Source organism: Anthonomus grandis, chromosome 3 (assembly GCF_022605725.1).
Source record: "Anthonomus grandis grandis chromosome 3, icAntGran1.3, whole genome shotgun sequence".
In the NCBI taxonomy this organism is placed as follows: Eukaryota; Metazoa; Arthropoda; class Insecta; order Coleoptera; family Curculionidae; genus Anthonomus; species Anthonomus grandis.
Window position 1 is genome coordinate 44647996 of NC_065548.1, and position 21464 is coordinate 44669459.

The 21464-nt window shown below is 33.6% G+C and overlaps 3 protein-coding genes across 3 annotated transcripts in view; all 3 read left to right on the forward strand.

Annotated features, from left to right (window-relative positions):
• Nucleotides 1-666: 666 nt before the first annotated feature.
• LOC126734663 (uncharacterized) lies at nt 667-4830 on the forward strand. Its single transcript, XM_050438364.1, has 3 exons — nt 667-754; nt 4183-4775; nt 4822-4830. Exons 1-3 carry the CDS (start codon nt 667-669, stop codon nt 4828-4830), a joined length of 690 nt encoding a protein of 229 aa, XP_050294321.1.
• Nucleotides 4831-21313: 16483 nt separating this feature from the next.
• LOC126734024 (guanine nucleotide-binding protein G(q) subunit alpha) overlaps nt 21314-21464 on the forward strand; it is an 80635-nt gene continuing 80484 nt past the window's right edge. The window contains exon 1 of the mRNA XM_050437535.1: nt 21314-21461. The gene's annotated coding sequence lies outside the window, so the exon portion shown is untranslated. The remainder of the gene's footprint in view (nt 21462-21464) is intronic.
• The window catches only part of LOC126734022 (vang-like protein 2), a 111439-nt gene continuing 111306 nt past the window's right edge, over nt 21332-21464 (forward strand). The window contains exon 1 of the mRNA XM_050437532.1: nt 21332-21461. Within this exon, the coding sequence (XP_050293489.1) occupies nt 21334-21461 (128 nt within the window). The 5' untranslated portion in view covers nt 21332-21333. The remainder of the gene's footprint in view (nt 21462-21464) is intronic.

The following is a 21464-nucleotide window of genomic DNA, read 5'->3' on the forward strand; positions in this document are numbered from 1 at the left end:
AACGGTTGTGCGTGTGCTGTAATTTAGCAGTGAACTAGTACGCTATTTGGTAATTTTACCCTGGAACGGTGATGTGATCGCTCAGTTGTGTTGTTAATGAATTTTATTGAAAAATTGTGCCGTCTTCAGTATCCTTACCGCCAATTTTTCCCATCTGCCATCGTGTGCGTCCGGCTTTGTGATTGTTCGTATTGCTAGGCAGAATTCTGGCACGCAGTTGCTGTCGGTTGAAATTGTGCTGTGTGCAGCCGGCTTTTTGCAGTTCGACTATTGGCCGCACTTGTTGGTAGTGTTCGTACGGGTGCTGTTTACCGGTTGCCGGATGTTTGGCTGGTTGCTGTACTTTGGAGCGCGACGTTTCGCCACTTGACTCTTGCATCTCGCCGTCTGACAGCAAGATCAGCTGATTTCAAACTTCAAACTTGTGATTGAGGGATCAGCTGATTTGATACTTCATGATACTTCAGTGCAGTGCGTAAAGGTACAAACGTTTAAATTTAGTTTTTTATTATGGATGTGTGATAATCATCCCTTTTGATTAATTATCGTCACTGTTTTTACTGTATTAAATATTGTGTTGGAAACTATTTTTAATTTAAAATACGATCATACTTTTTTATTTTTTTATTCATTTATTTCACATATATTATTCATTTTGTTGCCATAATGTCGGCTGAAGAGCTACAAGTGCAATTAGATCAAACTAATGCTCAACTACGTGATGTCAGGGACGCCCTGGCTAACGTTATTGCCGGTAATGGCCGTAATGAAGGCCGCATCGACGCTGTCTCGCCTAAAATTCCCAAAATTATAACTTCTGACATTCAGTGCTGGCTTTTTCAGGTCGATGCCGCTTTCCGCCGTGCCAATATAACTGTAGATCCTACAAAATTCGATTATTTAGTTATGGCTATTGACGATGCGGAAGCCTTCAAATGTATCAGCTCAATTATTAAATCGAGTCCGCTTCCGGGTGATGCGTTCGAACAAGCAAAAGCCAAGCTTGTTTCACGTTTTTCCTTATCTAAGGAGGACAGTTTAAAAAAGTTATTAAAGGGTCGTGTCGATGTTAATTGCAAACCTTCTATAGTATTGAGTCAACTTCGTGATTTGAATGAAAGTAACCTCTCGGATCAAGTTCTTAAAACAATCTTTCTCGATTGTCTTTCGCAACAACAGCGCGACATTCTAACGATTGTATCAGACAAGGACCTTGAAACTTTAGCCACTATCGCCGACAAAATTTCGTGTCAACCGGGTTCGAACGCTGAATTTCCCCAAGCTTTCGGGGTGTTTAAAAAACCCGAGCCATCATTGCCAGTAGACCGCTCTGAATTTCAAAAGCTCGAGGCTAAATTTGACACCATGATGGAATCATTTAAGCAAATGCAAATGGAATTTAAACGCTTACGCAGTCGCGGTCGGTCACGGTCTGGGTCCAATCAGGGTCGCAGGAGTAATTCTGCGAAATCCGAGTTATGTTATGCGCATCAGAAATACCCGAATAACGCTCTTTCGTGCAAAGAGTGGTGTAAAATGTTCGCGGAATTTTCAGCTAAGCCAAAAAACTAAGTTCTACACCTTCCTGTTTGGAGGCGGTAGGTAAAGGTGTGATTGGACCTTCTCGACGTCTTCATATCCGTGACAGGACGACAGGTCAAATTTATCTTGTCGATACCGGTGCGGACATTTCGCTAGTGCCAGTCGATCCTAGGTTTCGCGACAGACCGGCTCGGCTAAAACTTTATGCCGCTAATAATAGCTTCATAAATACTTATGGTGAGGCGCTTCGTACTCTGAATTTGGGGCTGCGGCGCGATATATCCTGGAACTTTTGTATCGCGGAGGTTCCATATGCCATTATTGGCGCCGATTTACTTTTTCAGTATAATTTGGCGGTTGATCTACGCAGGAAATGTTTAATAGACACTTCAACTGAGCTATGCTCTAAAGGAATTGTCAAAGAGGCTCCTGTACACTCCATACATTGTGTGCTGATAGATAGTGAGTGCAAAAAAATTCTTTCAGAATTCCCAGAAATTACAGGCAGCTCCTGCAATATTCCTCCAAAAATTCCTAGAGTTTTCCATCATATAGTTACCTCAGGACCTCCCTTGTCAGCTCGGGCTCGTCGGCTACCGCCTGATAAGCTTAAGTATGCAAAAATGGAGTTCCAGCATTGGATAAACACTGGTAGGTGTAGACCCTCTTCTAGCTCTTGGGCAAGTCCCATTCATATGGTCAAAAAGGGTGACACCGAGTGGCGGGTCTGTGGTGACTATAGACCGTTGAATGCTGTTACCAAACTGGATAAATATCCCATTCCCCATTTATATGACTGCTCCAGTGAATTACATGGTAAAAAAATCTTCAGCAAGCTTGATCTTATTCGTGCTTATCAGCAGATTCCAGTTCATCCTGAGGACATCGAAAAGACTGCTGTAATAACTCCCTTCGGTTTGTTCGAATTCATGTTCATGACTTTCGGCTTGCGTAATGCTAGCCAGACCTTTCAGAGATATCTCAACCAAGCCTTGAGCAATCTTGATTTTACCTTTGCTTATCAGGACGATATTTTGGTATTCTCCAAAACCATTGAAGACCATCACACTCATTTACGAGCAGTCTTCGAAAGACTTAGAGAATTTGGTCTTCGCTTAAATCCCGCCAAATGTGTTCTTGCCGTTAATGAAATTGACTTTCTGGGTTATCGCATTAACCATCGTGGTATATCTCCTATTCCTACTAAGGTTGAAGCCATTTTAAGTTTCCCCAAGCCTTCTACGGTCTCTCAGCTTCGCCGCTTCTTAGGCATGGTAAATTTTTACCATCGCAATATTCCTACCGCGGCCTCCTCTCAAGCTCCTTTAAATGCATATTTCAAGGACTCGCGTAAAAATGATCAAAGTCCTATCATCTGGACGGATCAGTCTGAACGAGCTTTTGAAAAAGTTAAACAGGAGCTGGCTAGTGCAGTCTTACTAGTCCATCCCCGCGCTGGTGCGGAACTCCGTGTGGTATCCGACGCCTCTGACATTGCGATTGGTGCTTCCCTCGAACAACTGTCTGAACCGATTGATGGGACGAAGCAGTCCTGGGAGCCTTTGGCATTCTATTCTCAGAAATTGTCCCCTCGGCAGACTCGATACAGTCCTTACGATAGAGAACTGCTAGCCATTTACGAGGCAATTAAATACTTTGAGCATTATCTTGAAGGTCAGGAGTTCAAGGTTGTGACCGACCATAAGCTCTTGATCTACGCTTTTCTTCAGCGTCCAGACAAAGCTTCTCCCCGGCAATCTCGCCAACTTTCATACATTTCCCAATTTACTACGTGCATTGAATACATTAAAGGTTCAGATAATGTGGTGGCTGACTGTTTGTCACGTATTGAGTCTCTCTCTCTACCCATAGACATCTCTCTAAAACAAATTTCTGATTTGCAGAGCAAAGATGAAGAACTGGCAGAGCTTATTAAGACACCCCATAAAGACTTCTGTTTTAAAACCTTCGACTTTGGTCCTGACAAGACATCTTTATATTGTGATGTCTCTGGCGACTCCATTCGCCCCTTTATCCCTTTGCCATTACGGCGCGTGATCTTTGATCGTATACATAACGCTGCCCATTGTGGAACCAAATCAACTGACAGGCAAATTCGCATGAAGTACATTTGGCCCGGTCTGCACCGTGATGTTGCACTATGGTGCAAAACCTGCTTAGATTGCCAGCATGCCAAGGTTTCTAGGCATGTCAAATTTATTCCTGAACATTTTGTAACCCCTGATGGTCGTTTCGACCACGTACATATCGATCTGGTGGGCCCTCTGCCTCCAAGCAACGGCTTCCATTATATTTTGACAATGATTGATCGGTTCTCCCGTTGGGTAGAGGCCATTCCAATCCCGGATAAATCTGCCCAAACTGTTTCGCGGGCCTTTTATGATACATGGGTCTCTCGTTATGGGTCTCCCAAAGTTATTACCTCTGACCAGGGTCTTGAGTTTGAAGCCACCTTATTTAAAGCCTTACTTAGCCTTATTGGCACTCAACACATCCATACGACTGCTTACCACCCTGCGGCAAACGGAATGATCGAGCGTTGGCATCGTTGCCTTAAAGCCGCTTTGAAGTGTCACAATGACAAGAATTGGACGCGGACCTTATCCACGGTTCTTTTAGGGTTGCGCTCTCATGTTCGTGCTGACACCGAGGCATCGCCTGCCGAATTCTTGTTTGGCACGACACTTCGCATGCCTGGCGAATTCTTTCTTGAAGGGGATTTTACTCCTGATCCTCGCACATTCATTGAGGAGTTTCGTGAGTTTATGCGACTCGTCAGGCCTGTTCCAGTCACACATCACCACAAGAGGCGCGCGTTTGTTTTTAAAAATTTATACGAATGCTCCCATATTTTCTTACGCAATGTTGTTGCGAAGGCACTCGAACGAACCTATTCCGGACCTTACAAGGTTGTTAAAAGACTGTCCGATAGGGTGTTTGATATCGATATCAACGGGAAAACGAAAAGCGTCTCGGTTGAGCTACTTAAGCCGGCATATCTCATGTCTGAAGACTTAATAGCTGATACACTTGACAGCGACCCTCCTTTAACCACCCCTTCGAGTCTAGCTGGAACCCAGGACTCGAATGGTGCTGGCAATTCGCCAGTCACCTCATCCAGTTTGGCTGGAACCCACGACTTGGACGGTCCTGGCGATTTGCCAGTACCAATGGTTGAAAAGGTTTTAAAAACTTACGCTCGTAAAAAGCAAGTGAGATTTTCAAATATATAATTTTATTAATCTTTGCATATTATAGTGTTTGTAACTTTGTGTTATTCTAATGTTGCTAATGCATAATTTGATTAATCTGTGCATATTATATAATGTTTGTGACTTTGTTGAATTGTAACGTTCACACTAGGAGGGGAGTGTGTGGGGACTTGTATCGCCCTCTCACTCACTCCGAGAGTGGAGTGGAGGCTGTCAATTGTCAGGATGGATTCGATCCATTATGGCGGATTAGGTTGCACCTGAGTCGTGACAGAGACTGGTTGTAAAAGTCGTTGACTTCCACGTGTCTAAGCTATGTAGCTGTTTTCTTGTACGATTGGTACAATAAAGTATTGTTATCCGTTAACAAGTGTATTATTTTGGTGTTTAAGAGTATAGGATCTCTCGTCTGGTGACTACAAAACCTACAGTTAAACTCATAAGGCCTTGTCCACACCAAAGAAACACAGAGGAACATTTTGTTGCTGGTTACCGTTATGCGGGCTTTACACGTGTAAAGTAGCTAAAGCAGGGTACTAAATCAAGCAGCTAAATTTAGCTACTTGCAGCATGTAAACCACTGGATTTAGTACTTGCGCACAATGTTGCCAACTCATGGGAAATTTCCCGATTCATGGGAAATTTCGAGGTTCAAAGGGAAAAGGTAATTTTTAACCAAAAACACCATATTCGTGGGAGATTCTAACATTCATGTAATATTTTTAAAAAAATGTGTATATCATTACATACTCCTATATTTCTAGCAAACAATAAACCCAATTTTTTTAAAGCATTTTTATTAACCGCAATCGCGATTTACTAACTGTCAAATGGCCACATCGATAGTTTTCCACCTTACTACTGCGTACTGTAGCCGAACACAAATTCTTCGGGGGTTTACCGGCTTATTTTGTAGCGTTTTATTTTTCTACTTTTATTTTCACTCCATTGATATTCCATTAATTTCAATAATTATATTAATAATTTCAGTCAACTTCTTTTATCGATATTTCTTTAAATTCACACTGTCAATGACACATTACTACTGTAACGCATCACTCTTCTGGTTGGTCTTGATTGATGTTTTCTCTGATTGGATTGACATTGACAGCTCAGGCGAGAGGTGGGGTCGTAACTTATTTAGTCGGTACTGCATCGTAGCCGATCGATAGTTCTAGCCTGGACACTTATCCCCGCTTCCATCGATACCTCACAACAGAAGCCGAAATCATGCGAGGCGACGACCGCATCGCGATGGCAAAATTTTCGCGCTGGGGCACATATTTTACGTTGATTCGAAATAATATTTTACTGCAGTTATTATTGTAGTTTATAGTAAGCTTACGCATTTAAAATTTTAAACTACCAAACTATTTTGATACTCGCTTTGAGTTTTAAAAAGAATAAAAATTCGGTATTTAAATTAGGTGGGTAAATTAACAATTTTATTTTTAACTTACATTTTACAATCTTAAATTTATTTAGAATAATGCCTACCTCTTGCTGCATTCCTGGGTGCAAAAGCAATTATAAAGATACCGAGAGAGTTACCATTTTTCGTTTTCCCAATGACCCGGATCAAAAGAAAAGATGGTTAGAATGCATTGAAAGAGACGACGTAGTGATAAAAGAATCATCAAGGATCTGCATAAAACATTTTTCTGAACGTGTCATTATTCGTGAGGATATAGTGGCTAGGAAGGATGGAACAATTTTAAAGGTTTCTCGAAAAAGAGTAAAGCTGTCAGAAGATGCCTGCCCTACAATATTTGAGAATCAGCCATTCACAACCCATACCCCTACAAAAAAAAAATCACGGGTCTTACAAGAGTTAGAACTTGAGCCACAAATGATAAATCAAGAAAATAAGGAACAAAAAGATTGTATAAATACATTTGAAGAACTAACAGGTAGTATTTTGCATATAGTTCAAAAAAATTTTAGCAATTATTTTAATTTTAAAATATCTACTGATCATATCAATATTTTTTATGTTACTGAAAGTGACTTAACCAGTTTGCCAGTTATTCTTAAGGGGGTAGTAATAAATAAAAATTTTAAAACTACTTTTTTTTATAAAGATAGGGAGGTAGCCAATAGTGAATTAAATAGCATTTTAGGGAAATCGAAAATATGTAATAGGTGGTCTATTTTATTAAATCTTTTAAATTTTGTACAAAAATTTTCTATTCAGGTTTTGCCAGAGAATGAATTTGAGGATAATTTTACTTACATTGAAAAAATATTACAAGATATTTTAATAAAACAAAATTCTAAAGAGCATAATATTATAAGAAAATTGAAGTTTGTTAGGGAGCAAATAACCTTAATGAAAAGTAGTAAAGTGGTGTATTCTCCGGAAACATTAATTTGGGCCAGCACTATTTTTTTAACCTTTCCAGGGGCATTTTTTTTACTAAGGGATAGTAATACATTAATACTTCCCAGTCCCCGCCATTTAAAAAGACTATTATTAAAATTAGGGTCTAATAGTTCAGGTGTAGATGAATGTCATCTTAAATATTTGTCAGAGAAAAAAAAGAACCTAACTGACAGAGAAAAATATGTCGTTTTAATGTTAGACGAAATTTATATTCGGTCTGACATATCATATAAAAGTGGGAAAATAGAGAGTTTTGCCTCGAACAATACTTACAATTATATATACAAATTTAGGTGATGATAAAAAAATGATACCAGCAACGACAATTCAAGCATTTATGATATCATCTTTATTTTCGGACCATAAAGATATGGTTGGCTTATTTCCTATTTCAACTCTTAAATGCGACATTCTACATGAATTAACTAAGAAAATTTTAAAACTTCTGACAGATATGGACTACCATGTAATTGCCATTATTTCGGACAATAATGCGGTTAATAAAAAAATGTTCAGTTTACTTTGCGGTGGTACAATACAAACCTATTTTTTAAATCCCTATACAAATGTCTCTCAAAAAGTATTTATTTTTTTTGACACGGTTCACATTTTAAAATCCATCAGAAACAATTGGAATAATCAAAAGGATAATCTACAAACTTTTTTTTTGCCCGATATTTCCAATGATATGCAAAGTTTACAAACATTTCCAGAAGTTGCCAATATAACTAAAATAACGGCATGTGTAAATAGTTTAAAAAAAAATTTTTTCTTATGAAGAAAATCGGGTTGTTAAATTAGCACCGTCGCTCTCAAGAAAAGTGTTATATCCTTCGTCAATAGAAAGACAAAATGTTAACTTATGCGTCAGGCTTTTTGATAATAAAAATATGGCTGCATTATAAGAATATAATAAAGACAATCCAACTACAGTGAGTGGAACCATTAAATTTTTAGATTTAATTTCAAAATGGTGGAAAATCGTAAATTGTAAATCTCAATTTAAAGGTATACGTTTTCGAGACTCGCATTATGATTGTATAAGAGATCCAGAATTTGACAAAAATATTATATTTTTAAGAAATTTGATTAAATGGTTAGAACTATGGAACGAATTAACTATTCAGGGTAAACCAGAGAGTACAAGAAATGGAAAACTTTCAAATTAAACACACTTTTCATTAACACATATGTACTTGTAAGGTCTTGTCAGACATGTGTAAATACCTGATAAACGATTTAAAATTTGAGTATGTCTTACTGGAAAAGTTTCAAACCGATGATTTAGAGGGTAGATTTGGACAGTACAGATTAATGTCGGGGACTAATTACCATATTTCAGTAATTCAAGTTTTGGAATCCGAGAGAAAATTAAAATTAATAAGCGTTTTAAAATTAAAATCTTCACTCAATGGCGATTTTTCTTTGAAAAACTTTGATCTTAATACTCAAGACAATTTTAATATTAAAGAATTAACAGAACTTGACGATTTTCTTCTTGATGCTTTATTGTTGACAAATGACGAAACTATAAATTAAAATAAAAAACGGGTTTTAATTTATATAGCAGGATATATTGCTAGAAGTATTAATAAAAAAATAAAGTGTGAAGATTGCACTTTATTTATTTGCTTTCAAAATCAATTAGATATTGATTATCCAGAAAGTTCAGATTTTTCCTACATTGATAAATTGGATCGGGGAGGCTTAAAGTGGCCAAAAGACATAATTGTAGAAATAATATCCAATATATTTTTACTATTTAAAATTTTAATTAGTGATACATGCGAATCGCTTTTCTTAAAATTCAAGTCTTAAAGGGGTATTTTACAAAGCTTGTCCATAGAAATGTTAAAATATAAAACCATTTTTCCAATTTCTTGTTTTTCTTGCGGAGATGATAGGAATCAAATATTCAAACAATGTATTGTTCATATGGCAAACATTCTTTTAAATAATTACTGTAAAAGTAAAAATTCAACTTTTTAATCTAGTCAGGTAAATAAAAAACAAAGGGCTGTAAAAAAACTTAAAAGTAAGTAACGGTATGACAGTATGGATTTAAATACATTATTTATTTTTGTATAAAATATATATATCTTGTCTTTATTATTGTTTAGATATTGTCTTAAATATGGTGTTCAAGTAGTATAGAAATGTTTTGATTGTTGTTAATAAATATTTTTGTAATTATCTGCTATAAGAGTAAGAATAATTAAAATATTGACTATAGGTTAAATAATAAAAACTAAATGGCTGTAGAAAACTTAAAATATTAACAGTGTAACCAATGCGCTTAGTTTCATATACCATATGTATGTTTTGTTTTTCTTTTTTTACATATTTTATTTTACCATAACTATTAAGAATATTTTGGTTATGGTTTTATATACCATTATGTATTAGATAAAATAAAACCAATTTATAGCATTTATTGAATAATAATTAATTTATTCCTTGTTTTTAACCTTATCCAACCATTTAAAGAAAATACTCTAAAATAATTAAAAATAATATTAATATGTATGTATGTATCTTGTGGGAGATAGAGCTGTGCGAATTTCTCATTACTGTGCTACTGTTTAAGCTCAGAAAAAATTTAAATGGATTTTTAATTTTTTTTGATTATCTTCGGAATCATTCAAATTTTCGATTTTTTAAAAAAGCAACCAAAATTTGGCGTAGGTACCTACCTAATTTTGTTTTCGGCATTTTTACGAAAAAGTAATACAGCAATGCAAAAACTTTCCCATAGCAACCAAGATTAATACGAAAACGCAAGAACCCAACCCAACCCACAAAAGTGTCAAGAATAAATTTTTGAAAATTTGTTTTTTTTTTCAATAATTTTCAAAACCACATAATATATATATATATGGCATATTCTTTTATAAATAAATAATGTGCAACTTTGGGGTAAATGATCCATTTTCGTACTTTAAGTATTGTAAGACGAATTTGAAACACCGTTTTATATGTATATTTTTCCAATAAAATAAATAATAATAAATATTTAAAACATTTATCATATACCTAAAAATACATAATAATAAAAAAAATATATTATCTTGTAAAATGTAAAATATTAGGTCCCGCGGTATCTCCACTTCGTTCCACTGTACGGCGTGCGCCACCAAATCTCGGCTTCAATTTTGACGCCTCGAAACCAGTGTCACGGCTAGAACTCTCGATCGGCTACGACTGCATCCATTTTTCGAGGACTTGTTCCCGAGTTCCCGTGTCGCAGGTAGAAGCACACGTAAAAGGCCAGTTTTTTATTTCCGAAATTTGTGAAGCAGGAAGTGGCCAATATGGTTTATAATTTATAGTCCTTAATCTTGTTCCTTTAGGGAACTGTTTATTTCATAATTCTGGTGCAGGATGCCCAAGATTTTAATGGATAGATAATAAAACTTAGCAAGGTTAGGCAAAAAAAACAAATAAATATGGTTGGAAATCAGAGTACGGAAATATGCAATAACTGCGATAAAGTAGTGGACAATGATCAAGTGTATATTTGCGATCTTTGTGCGGCAAAAATACACAAAAAATGTACGAACTTATCGGAAATAAAATGTATGCCATTGCAAAGAAGAGTTTTAGTGCTGTTATGCTTTAAGTGCAAGGAAGTTTTAGGAAAAACTCCAGAAATGTTTAATTTGATGAAAGAAATGAAAAATGAACTAGTAAACCTAAAAAGTGAAGTAACTGAACTTAGAAAAGAAATCAATATTAACAAGAAACAACAAAATACCTATTCTGATATTGCAAAAAGGGGCCAAACAATAATGGGAAATAAACCATCTCAATTTCCTACATTAATTATGAAATCCAAAAGTGGTTTAGACTCTGAAAAAACGCTAAAACTAATCCAAGAAAAAATAAATCCTAATAATCTGAAAATAGGAGTGAAAAATATTAATAGCACAAAAAATGGAAATATAATTGTTAAATGCAACACAAAAGAGGAAATAGGATCACTGAAAAAAGCAATTCAAACAAAATTAGGACACACAGTGGAGGCTAACATACCGAAGAAGAAAAGGCCACGAGTTAAAATTGTTGGATACACAGGGGACGGAACACCAGAAATCATTGAAGACAAAATAAGACGTCAAAACCATTGGATAATGCAAAATGATGAATTTACAGTAACTTACATCAAAAGGAACGAACAAAAAAAGTTCTCAATTATTTTCCTGGAGTGTGAACCGGAGGCCTAATGGAAGTTTATTGGCTCAGGAATGGCCTGTATTGGATGGAATCGTTGTGCTGTGTATGACGATGTTCCATTTACAAGATGTTATCAATGCCAAGGATACAATCACAAAAGCAATGTTTGTAATAATAATACAGCATGTGGAACCTGCGCGGGTGAGCACGAAACAAAAACATGTAAAAGTGTTCAACACAAATGTTATAACTGCATCTCAGCAAACAGAAAATACAATTTAAACTACAATGTTGAACATACAGCCCTAGATAGCAATTGTCCATCAACAAAATATTTTCTTGAAAGCACAAAGAAAAAGATTGAGTATGGAGAATAATGGTTGTAATTAATCAAGAAGACCTTCTGAACAAAATGGATGGAGATGACAATATCTTAACTAAGACGGTGGATAGCAGTATGTTGTATAATGAAGTAAATCTAAATGCAAGCATTTTTAATTTGGTACATGTAAATATTAGAAGTGTAAGAAAAAATTTCGACAATTTAATTCTATTGTTAGAAAATTTTAATTTAGGCTTTACAGACATAATTGTATTAAGTGAAACTTTTCAAGTATCCTCGAAGGATGACTTTAATATAAGGGGTTATGAAACATTCTATAATGAAGGCAAATACAATAAAAATGATGGAATCATAATTCTGATAAAACCTGAATTGGACCCGGTGTTCTCCACAGTAATATTGCCGAAATCTCAAGTCACTTTGGCTAGAGTAGTATGTCATATCAAGGATATTACTGTGGGAGTTACAGCCGTGTATAAGCCACCTCCTATTTCAAAAGATCTTTTTATTCAGGATTTGGAAGAATTCTTAAGTTTAAATAACAATAATCAACAACTAGAAATATTTACTGGGGACGTTAATATAGATCTATTAAATCTTGAAGATAATAATGTTATTAAGTATTCAACTGTAATGCACAATCGGGCTATTTATCTTATATAAATTCAATTACACGACCAGACACAACTAATTTAGATCACATTTTCTTAAAATGTAAAAATATTTCTTCCGCAGAGTTTAAATCATTTGTTTTAGATAGCTGTCTAACAGATCATTTTCCAGTAATGATAAATGTTGCCTTTAAAGATAAAAGTTTCCGAGCTGTCACCCAAAAAACAGAATCTAATAAAAAATCAATAGACATACATAATCTTAAAAGACTGTTAAATGAACAAGACTGGACGTTAATAAAAGAAATAGACAATCCTGACCAAGCAATGAGCACTTTTTTTGAAATCTATACAAAGCATATAAAAAGCTCCGAAAGCCACTCTTAATAATAGCCGCAATAATAGCCTCAATCAAACATAGGGACAAACTAAAACGAAAACTATTAAAAAATTATAATGTAGAACTAGAAAATGAATATAAAAATTATAGAAACCATTTAAATAAAATTATATCAATTCAAAAAAGAAATTATTATAGAAATGAGATTAATAAAAATAAAGATAATATGAAGAAAATGTATGAAGTAATAAGAGATGCAACGAATCAAAAACAGACAGAAAAACTTCACATTAAAATAAAAAATGAAAATGGGGAAAACTTCCAAGATGAACATCAAATGGCTGACTTTTGTAATCAATATTATACAAATATTGGTATTCAGATGGCAGAAAAAATCCCACAACCTCACAACCCACATAGCCTTGAGAACCCTATTACACAATCTATATATTTGACACCTATTACCCATAATGAACTAATAAAACACATTAACAACCTTAAAAATAAAAGTTCTCCAGGTTTTGATGGTATATCGGCTAATCTGATTAAACAAACACACATAGAAATTCTAGAGCCACTTATTCACATCCGATTATCACAATTTAGCACAATCCGGCAACCCGCTTCATCGCTCCGTCGAAACAAACCGGCGCGATTTTAAAAATTTCCAATTTAATAAGGCCGGCCGACGACAGCGCCAAGTGCGGCGTGCGCCACGTCCCTTGGTAAGATTACGCGTCTATTCTCTCGTTAGCCTATGATAAACGTAAATGTAAAAATAAATCAGTTGACCAGCAACAAATAACAAACCTCAGCATACGATTTTACCTACCCTAACTTCGCAAGCTAAAATCACCTCAAAAATAAGGGCGGCCTTTTTCACAGTGCCCAGGGCGGCATTTTTTGTAAATCCGGGCCTGCTTACATAGAATGTTGAATGTGGAAAATTTCAAAAAATTAAAAAAAAAATCGGATTTTAGACGTTTCTTTAACTTTACCGGACCCTTCGCGACTAGTAGAAGGTTAACAAAAGTATGTATTTACATTTTTCACAGTTTTTCAAAAACGCAATCTTCAATTTCTTTTCTGTTTTCAACATTTTCATCAACAGAAAAAATCCTGTTAGTTTGCTAATTTAACCGACCCTGTATCTTAAATACTAACTAAGATACCAATAGCAAAGTTTACTAAATAAAATACTTTATTTTATTATTTATTTGTATTTTATTCAGTAAACTTTGCCAATAGTGCCGACTTATGGTCGGGACACACATGCCCGCAACGAGTCCGCACCGTAGCACGGCCGTCTCGGTTGTGAATTGTCGTTCGTAATCATATGAAGTAGTCTTAACATGACCGCACCGTGCCCGTGCGCCGACTCCGCAACGAGCTAGAATAGTTTTGTTTAATTTTCAACGGTGACGGTGCGTTGTACGGTCTCGAACGGGCAATAAAATTTAGCTATTCAAAATGGAAATTGAAAGGTTAATAGAGGAAGTAAGGAAGTTTCTATCACTGTATGATTAAAAAAATGAAAAATATAGGAATACAGATTATAAAGACAGAGTGTGGAAGAAAATTTCTTTGGAATTGAACAAAAAAAGTGGGTCCAAATTTATAAAACATATTTTTAATAAATTTAATTCGAAAAATTGTTAAATAATTTGTCGTATATTAGGTAGATTTTGGCAACATCCGGTTGTCTAGATGAGCGAATTTGTTTTAGTAAGCGGCTATTATAATTTGTTCCAGTTGTAATTATTTTATACACCGTGAAATTGATTCTTTTTTCTAAAATGCATTACAGCCCATTTTACAAAAATCAAACGAAGATTGAGCTTGATATTTGAAGTGGTGTGTAAGATCAGGTGTAAAAAAACGACCTAGAAAATGCTCTAATTCATATTTTAGGATAGGAAACATGCAGTTTTTTGAAAAGCTTTTATTTAACTTGCAATGTATGTATGTATGTATGTATGTATGTACATATGTAACTAACTATGTATGTTCGGTGCAAATCTTGAAACTCAAATTTGACCAACTTCTAGTTGTCCGATTTTGGTGAAATTTGGAACATATACGTAATTCCGGAGACAATGAAATATAGTACTATTTAGTACTAAAATTAACTAAGGTTGGTACTTCTATATGCATAAAAAAATATTAATTAATTTTTCGAAATAAAACTCCTTCAAGTTTTTATTCAAAAATTTTAATTTAATTTTTACTTAAATAACTCGTAACGATAGTTGTATACGCAAATTCTAATTACTCAATATACTAGGTTTTTATTAAGTTTTTAAATTTACATAAGAAAAGGTTATAAAGTTTAATTACCAATATTTTTACCACTAGATTATATATTAGTTGTTTGGGATTTTCGTCTTAGAAAATATTTGTTTACGGCGAAGAAACCAAATACCTAGTAAAAAAACATGAATTTGATACGATCTAGATTTTATTTACTATATTTTAGCCAAAAAGATGCAACATCTAAAAAAACTGGCAAATATGATCCATTAATTAAATTATTTAAATTGCCAGGGCTGTATTTTCCTGCCAATCTACGCTGCCCTCTACAGAACTAAAGAAATCTTTTAGTTGTTCTCATATTGCGAATGCTGTATTTGTTGATCATTACCAAATTTCAAGTACATTTTTCTTTGAAATAAATTTAATGTACCAACCCAATTAAGTTTCGATCCAAACTAAATACTTTGAAGTGCGTGGTGACCGTCCAATGCGATGCGGGATGCGGCCGTGTGTCGGAGATGTGTGTTTTGGGAGATAACGCACCGAGACACGGCCGAGCTACGCTGCGGGCACGGTGCGGTCTCGGTACGGATATGTGTGCCCCGACCTTTAATCGGAGGCACCCTGTACACAGAATAAACGATCTCACAGAAGCGAAGGCTTGCGTCGGCTCCTTTGATATCCGTGAACCAGTTTTTTATAAGCCCAACTGACAGATGCACCCGGCGCAAATACACTGAGATATCTCGTAAAGTTGTAGTAAACGCATACACCGAACGAAGTGCTTTTATTTTTAAAATCAAAATGGTTATATTCATATAATACGGGAGCAAACTACAAAATTTAGTTACATTTCAAATAGGATTTTTTTTTGTTAAGGCTTATATTGGTCCTTGCTTTTTAGAATAATTATAATAATTATTATTTTTATAAAAATTGTTATTTGATAATTTTGATACACGATAGAGGTGTAGGTGAGTATACTTTTAATTTGTTTTGGAATGGAATTTTTGTGTTAGTTGTTTTATGATAATGGTAAATAATATTTGCCTTTAGTAAGGCACTAGCTGAGAAAAAGTCTGCTATTTGTGTGATGTTAATATGTTAACAATATACATATACATATGTACATAGGTAGGTATTTTTAAATTAAATTTTAGCTGGAAGGTTTATACGCAGGTATGTTTTCTCGTATGTTTTAAACACAACACATTTAAGAGTAGGTATCATCGGCTTTTATATATTAATATATAAAAATATATATGTATGTATTATTATAAACATATGTAGGTACCACACATATGTCCATATGTTATAAAGGTATTATACGTTGTATAGTCGCCGCCCATTATGATAGTCTGGAACAAAATATAAGATTTTTAAGGGTTTTACTACTACTATATTATGCACTTGCATGGGTAAACTAGTCCATAAAAAGATAGTTAATTAAAAATTAAAGTCATTATTCTTTATCACATAAAAATACTGTATACCTAAATCAACCTTAATATTTTTATCTATGTACAATGTTATGTACCTGCACGTATGTACACATACATAGATACATATGGTTTAGGTATATACATATATGTTTATTAAATTAAATAAATTCAAGTTCTGTTTATAAATCGTTCTACAAAGATTTTTCAAATTTAGTATCATCAAGCACTACTATGTGACAGATGCAACATATGGAAGCATAGAGAATGCTTGTCTATGTCAAATAAAACTTATGTCAAATTAAGCAAATCCAAGGACGAGTGGCTCTGTGGCAAATGTAACACCAAAGATGGACCTGGTTCTGCTTTACGTGGAAAGAGGGATTACACTCTGGCCGATATTATGGCAAAATTGGAAAAGATGGAAAATGAGTACAGATCTTTATTAACTAAATATGATGATCAACTTAAAATAAATAAGGAATTACAGGATGAACTTGGTCAAATTAAGCAACAGTTAAATAAAAATGAACAAAAGGAACTTAAATTTGTTGGTGCAAGGAATCCCATACAAAGAGAACGAGAAATTGTAAATAAAATTGCCAATTATCTTGATGTCCCAAACGTAAACAAATTTACTGTTTATAGATTGGGCAGGGATAAGAATAAAAATAACCCTGTTAAAGTCATCTTTGAGGATGAATCAACTAAAACAAAAATTTTAAAATCAAAAAAGAAATTTGGCCTAAAAAGTTCAGATTTGGGATATACTACGGATAATAAAATCTTTCTCAACCATGAACTTATAAAAACTAATCTTGATTTATACATGGCAGCTAAGGCTTTTAAGAAAGATCAAAATTTTAAGTTCCTATGGATTGGCGATGGTAATATCTTTTTGAGGAAAGACGAAAGTTCAAAAGTTCTCCTTATCAATAATAAAAGTCAGTTGGAAAACTAGCGAGGCCTCGTGAACAACTAAAAATTGCTTACATGAACTTACAAAGTATAAGAAATAAACTGGATCTGGTGCAGTGTTTGGTTGTGAGTGAAAATTGGGATGTACTATTGGCAGCTGAAACATGGTTAGAAGAAAGTGAAACATTTCTGTTTGAGTTGGATGGTTTTAATGCTGTTCATTCCTGCAGAGCTGGTAGGGGGGTGGTGTGTCAATTTATGTGAAAAAATCTATTAAGTTTCGTGAAATTGAGAAATCAAGGAAGGGTGAGTTAATAAACTGGATATGTATTAGCTTAGGGGAACAAAACTTAAAAATAAGTGTTATATATAAACCACCCACTGTTATAGTGGTAATTTTTTCCCATATTTAGAATCTATTATGCGTACTCACCCTAAAAATCATTTAGTTGTTGGAGATATGAATATTAATTTGCTTGATGTTTCGCAAGTAACCAAAGAGTACAAAGATTTAATAGCATTAAACAATTTTAAAATTAATAACTCGATAAATGAGGAATGCGCTACTAGAGTTACCAGTTTATCAAAATCTCTTATAGACCATGTTCTTAGCGATTATAGTAGTAATTTAAGTTGTAAAGTTAATGTTAAAGAAAATGCAATTTCAGATCACAAACTTCTATTGCTTGATATTAAAACACCTGTGCAATTTTATAAACCAAAAGTAGATTATGAAGTCAAATCTGTAGATTATAAAAAATTTGTAAACTTATTTATACAAAAAATATTAAGCATTAACGTAACAACTTTTCAAGAATTAATTAATTTAATTAATGAATGTAAAAATAAATCTCAATATACAAAAAAATTAAGAATACGAAAAAATAACACCTGGATAAATATTGAACTTCTTGAGCTTATCAAAAAAAGAGATAAAATATACAAAAAGAAAATTAACCAACCCGAAAACCTAACTATTGTCTCTGAATTTAAAAACATAAAAAATAAAATTAATAATAAAATACGTGCTTTAAAAAATAGGTATTTTCAAACCCAATGGAATTTAGCTGGAGATAATGTTAAAAAGCAATGGGCATTTATCAACAGCTTAATAAAAAATAATAAATCTAAAGTAATAATTAATGAATTAATAATGAAAATAACATTATTAATTCTCAGCTTGACATTGCAAATAATTTAAATACATATTTTTCTCAGGTCGGTGAATCAATAGTTAAAGATTTGGAAACGGAGATTCAACTATCAAACGAGATTTTTTCTATTGATGAAGTTTACAATGATAGTTCTATTTCTATAACATTAACTAATAAAGAGGAAATATCAGAAATTTTAAAAGAACTAAAAATAAACTCAGCACCTGGATATGACGATATTACGGTTAGGGACATACATAATCTTGGAGAATACATGATACCTGTTTTAGTACGGTTAATTAATAAAACTATACAAAAAGGGATTTTCCCATCAGAGTTAAAAATAAGTAAAATTACACCTCTTTTTAAGTCAGGTAATAAAAGATATATGAATAATTACAGGCCCATTTCAGTCGTTAGTGTATTCTCCAAGATTCTTGAAAAAATAATAAAAAATAGAATGTTATCTTTCATTAACTCTTGCAATCTATTGAATGATAAATATCAATATGGCTTTATAAAGAACAGTAGTACACTTGGTGCGGTTGTGGATTTTGTAGACTGTATTTCAATGGCATTAGATAAACAACAAATAGTTATAGCTGTCTTCATAGATCTAAAAAAAGCCTTTGATGTAGTAAGCATAGACATTCTTTTAGACAAATTATTTAAAATGGGATTTAAAAATGTATTGTACAGCTTAATTAAAACATATTTGTATGACAGAAAACAGTACGTAAAGCTTGACAATATTATTAGTGAATGGTTATCTAACACCTACGGGGTACCACAGGGATCCGTTCTTGGACCTCTCTTATATATTCTTTATGTACTGAATCTCAAGTTAGCCAAGCTAAAAGCAAGATATTTTACCTTTGCAGATGACACTGTACTGGTATATGCTGGAACAGATGAAACTTCTTTAACACAACTTATTAATAATGACCTAAAATGTTATCTTAAATGGCTGTTTTCAAATAAATTAAAAATTAACATTGAGAAAACCAAATACATGATATTCAAACAAAAAAATAAGTCAGTCAGCAATAATCTAAATATTAATATTAATACTGTAGTATTAGAAAAAGTGTCGAATATTAAATATTTAGGTTTGCAAATAGATGAAAATTTAAATTGGTCACTACACTTAAACAAAATTTTTGATAAAACAGTTCCAATGCTATCTGCCTTATATAGGAGTAGAGATTATTTGTCTGAAAAAAGTAAATTTCAAATTTATAATGCCTTCTTTCTCACACATTTTAAGTACCTCTTGCCAGTATGGGGTATGTGCGGTGAAGTTAATTTTAATAAGGCTCAAATTTTGCAAAATAAAATTTTGAAAATTTTGTTTAATTTTGATTGGCTTACAAGTTCTAATACAATTTATTCAAATTTAAGTTTAAACAAATTAAAAGTGATATTGGAGATAGAACAATGTAAACTTGTATATAAAATTATAAACAACAGACAAAAAAGTAACATAAATATTATGTTTTACCATAATGTACATAATCATCAAACAAGATCACTAAATAATGTTTATCAAGTTTCTACAAGAACTAACATAGGTTTAAGAAATCCAATTACAGATGCAATTAAAACATTTAATAGTTTACCTCATTGTATAAAAGATATAAATAACTATAGATTTTTTGTTAAAAAATTAAAAGATTTAAAAAATGTTAATTAATTTATGTATAAAAAATTATAAGCAACATTGCAACATTTGTTTACTATAGATAATTAATTACTGTTTTGTTATTCTCGGGGCCAGTGTTTTCAAACACTGATTGGAGAAATTGTTAAAACTCGTTATACATTGTATTATTGTGGTTAAATAAATTGTTTCAAAAAAAAAATTAAATAATGTTTATTCTGTATTTATTTGCATGGCACGATAAATTAATTAGGGAATATTCTGAACTTCTCAAAGCTTTTAAACAACCATAATAATAATAAATATAACATAATAATTTAAATTTTCTATACCTACTTTCTTTTATTATTGTTATTGCTCACCACACTTCTAATATCCCTAGGAAACGAAAATAAACTCTTTCCAGCGACGCTTTTGGCAAAACAACCCCTATACGCACAAAAAGTTGGCATTTTAGTGTTTTTTTTTTAAGTTTTTAGCACAACACAAATGAAAGAAAAAACAAAGTCACAGAGCACAGAGTTAAACTCCAAAACAAGGTAATGTGTAATACCTACTTAACAAAAATAAAATAAAAAACGGCAAATTACAAAATATCGCAAATATACACACTAACGCTCGTACTAATACACTAATTATGACCCGATCCACGTGGGCGACGACAGTTGTACCCGTTAGAATCGGGGTAAATGGGAGGAGCCTGAACGAAAAACCGGTTCGGTAAAAAGAGCTAGCCTTCGCTTCTGTGAGATCGTTTATTCTGTGCCCTGTAGACATCTGTAGGCGTAGAAGTATATTATATTCTTCTTGCACTGACCTTACCATTTCTCTTTGCATCAGCGCCATCTTCCGGCCAATAGTGTTCGCGAATTGGGCGGAGTTGTTGACATACAGTTGACGTATGCGCGCGTCGATCTTTACTGAAAGCCGCGAGCCCCAGCGTGACATCCATCATCGATCCCTCTGTCAACCGGCTGCGCTTTTCGGTAGCCATGTTAACTTTTACGTGAAGAATAATTTTCCGTCATTTTGCACTGAAAATGTCATAAAATTGTATTATTTTCATTGAAATTTATGTTAAAAATATTGGGAAAACCGAGGAAGCCAGTGAAGTGTCGTACTAAACAGTTTATCATTGAAAATTTTAGCAATGTTTACATAACGTCAACACCTCATCAAGCCAGTCAATGAACTCCCCATAATTTGTTAAAAAACAGGTATTTCTACAAATTGGTCGAAATAATCGATGAGCGAATTGGTTCATCCCCATCCTGGAGCTATTATATGGGTAATGAGACTGTTAGTATCATGGAAACTGAGTCTATAAAGTCTGAGAATAGTTCAAGATCTAGGCGCTCTAGGAGTCATAGGGATAGGAATAACTTCAGACAACACTCCCATCGAAGCACAAGGTA